The following is a 2,946-nucleotide window of genomic DNA, read 5'->3' on the forward strand; positions in this document are numbered from 1 at the left end:
CATTTTAGAGGGTTTTCTTCTTTTTTTCAGCTCATCGTGAAGATGAAAGTGCTCGGTGTGAACGCGGTGTTCGCGTTTGACTCGCAGATCCAGATCGGCGGGTCTCTAATCGTCGGTGTTATTACTGGTACTGGTCTGTATCTGCCTGCTCTCCCCTCCCCAACACTTCGCATCGAGCGAAACATCGATGTACGCTTAGTTTTTTTCTTGTGCTGTCAAGGAACAGTGACTTATGCTGTTTTAATCAGGTGAAAGACGAGGAAGATCGACGTCTTGTTCAGCTTCAAGCTCAAATCGAAGAGCTCAGCACGTTCAACAAAGACAGAGTACGTTATGTCTAAAGCAACACATTTATATAGTTTATTTTAACTTTTGTATTATTGATACAGCTTCACCGGGATCAAATCTGCATCGTTCAACCGGAATATGAATACTATATCGGAGGCAGGAGTGCGCGGAACCAGCTCCAAGCCAGCACGTCGCTTTCCGACCAGGACGACGACAATGCGAAGGGCTCCAAGCGTCTGTTCCAACACACACAGTCCCGATCAAGACGTGCGCGAAGGAGACAAGTAGCACAGCCGTCTCCTGATGACGTTCAGACGCTGAATGCAGCGACAGTGGAAGCCTCGGATGGTGACACGACTCCTCCGTCCCAGACCTCGCTTGACAATGACTCGAAGACTCTGAGCTCGTCTTCCGAATCGAGTTCCGAGTCGGAAGAAGAAGCGTTCGTCGATGGCTTCAGCGACTCGAAGGAGACTTTTGTACTGGAAATCGACGATGAGACGGATGAAGACCTCATGTCGGTGTTGCTGGAACAGGAGTTACCGGAGGTATGTGACCTGTGATATCGAAGTTATGGCCACTAATGCTGCGCTGTTAAGGGTATCTACATGTGCAATACGGATCGTCTTCCGGGTGACTTTACGCCGGGGGAGAACGTGCACTTGATTGTGTCCATGAAGCGAGTCGAGTGGGATGAAGATCGCATGCGTGACACACGTCTCAATGAACTGCTCTCTGTTGTGTTTAAAGAGCTCTTCGCGAGGTACTTTTTTCTACATTTCGATGATGTTTAGAAGCACTGCTGACTTGTGTGGGGTTATATAGTTTGCTGTTCAAGGTGCGTTTGTATGCTCCCTGTGCGATCTGCGGCTTGAAGACTCGAGTAGCAGTAGCATCCGAAACGATGGTACGTGCTTCAATTACTATACTAAAATCTACCAGTATTGAAGACTAATGCGTGTTGTCTGTAGCTTGAAGTGGTTCTAAGTGGCATGGCTGTACTGGAGAAGAACTGGGAAGATCCACTCGAGAGTCTTCTAAATAACGCTGCAACTTCTCTTGATATGGAAGAAACACACGCTGACTCCTCCGATATAACTGCGTCGACTGCAGCGGTGCATGACATCCCGCTGTCTGGAAAATCTTCTCCGTCCAAGCTGCACATCCACATGCATCGAACTCGAAGTTTTTCACACAACCGATCGAATAACCCCATGATGCCTGGAACGACCGCAGCTATACCAGCTCCGTACGGCCGCGAATGGATCGAGTTGACGCCGCTCGGATACATTCCTGGTGCTCACGTGACACGATACCTCGGTCGAGTGACGCTGCACTTTATTAAGGAGAGCTGGACAGTGCGAGAGAGTGGCGGATTGGGAGCCTTCTACCACTTGTTCCTGAGTGAGGCCATCGCTATTGTCCGAGCGCACGTACGCTCCTTGGGCGGTAACGCCATGTTGACATTCCGACTCGTACCCATCGAGTCCAGTCAACTGTACCGGAACCAAGTGTACAATATGATCAGCATCACAGGGGACGTCGTCATGATTGAGCGAGAAGTGGACAACGACATTGCGTACCCGCCCAACATGTGGAGCTCTAAAGCTTCCCATGCAGCGGAAATGGACAAGCTCTCGTCTCTTGACGACGCATTCGCCAACGTCATTATTGAAGACTCGGGCAACATCGACTAGAGTCAAAACGCGAAATAATTTTAAAATCTGAGTACTGTATCTAGTTCCAGAAGCGGCTCCGTCCAGCTCAACACTTGAGCCGGACTCGCTAACACTTCAAAGTGACATTCACCGAAAAAGAAATATCAAGCTGAATGTTCGAGAAAAGTAGTCTATGGGCGAAAGACGTTGTAAGCCCGCGTTGAACTGTATAGCGTAGAAAACTAAAGGGGCAGGTGTTAGGAATACAAAGCAAATGGATGTGATCGCATTTGCCATGTTAAAGTGATATGGGTCCCTAAATTATTAGATTGCTTAAGTTGGTTGCGTGTGGTTAAGGCTCCAATTGCAGCAGCGGTAGAGTAGAATCTTACGATATCGAGTACAAGAAACCAAGAATTACAGTACGCGCTGATGTAGTAGTGCTATGGTTGATTACTTTTGCTGGAATAGTAGTAGTAGCTTTAGAAAAAGTAGATGTATTCGCGTGATCTTGCATTTTAATTTTAATATACTTCAAGTATACTTTTTCTAAACAACGATGTCTGCATAACTACAGTTTGCAGTCTATCACTTATTGTTGACCCGACTGATTCTCTCAACGCTTCTCTTTCATCGTCTTCTCGATCAATCACAGCGAACGAAGAGAGACAATGCCACGACGAGAGGTGACCACGATGGCTGATGCAACATCGACACCCAGACCGCAGTTCGATCGGACTCCTCCTCGCTCTCTCACTTGTCATCTCGCTTCCTCCCTGACACTCGACAACCAACCTTCAGCTCCATCAACTACTTGAGCAACTGCCCAACAAGATGCTCTTCCAATTGTAAAGCGATAGCGTGTCTTGTTTGTCGCTGCGTAAATCCTTCACTCAAATGACCCTGCTGAGATAACAACCACGCCAGGGCAACATGGGTGGCCGACAAAGAAGCTCTTCCTAATAATGCAGGGAAGTCAAGGCCAGTGCCATAACGCAGC

General features: G+C 47.9%; 1 protein-coding gene across 1 annotated transcript; it reads left to right on the forward strand.

Moving 5' to 3' along the window:
• Positions 1–42: 42 nt before the first annotated feature.
• On the forward strand, positions 43–1,985 carry PITG_05894 (uncharacterized protein; the record flags this gene model as incomplete). Its single annotated transcript, XM_002998079.1, has 6 exons — positions 43–189; positions 249–326; positions 390–836; positions 888–1,051; positions 1,114–1,195; positions 1,260–1,985. The coding sequence occupies 6 exons, from the start codon at positions 43–45 to the stop codon at positions 1,983–1,985; spliced, it is 1,644 nt and encodes a 547-aa protein (XP_002998125.1).
• Positions 1,986–2,946: the final 961 nt, after the last annotated feature.

Source organism: Phytophthora infestans, genomic scaffold (genome assembly GCF_000142945.1).
Source record: "Phytophthora infestans T30-4 supercont1.9 genomic scaffold, whole genome shotgun sequence".
Lineage (NCBI taxonomy): Eukaryota > Oomycota > Peronosporomycetes > Peronosporales > Peronosporaceae > Phytophthora > Phytophthora infestans.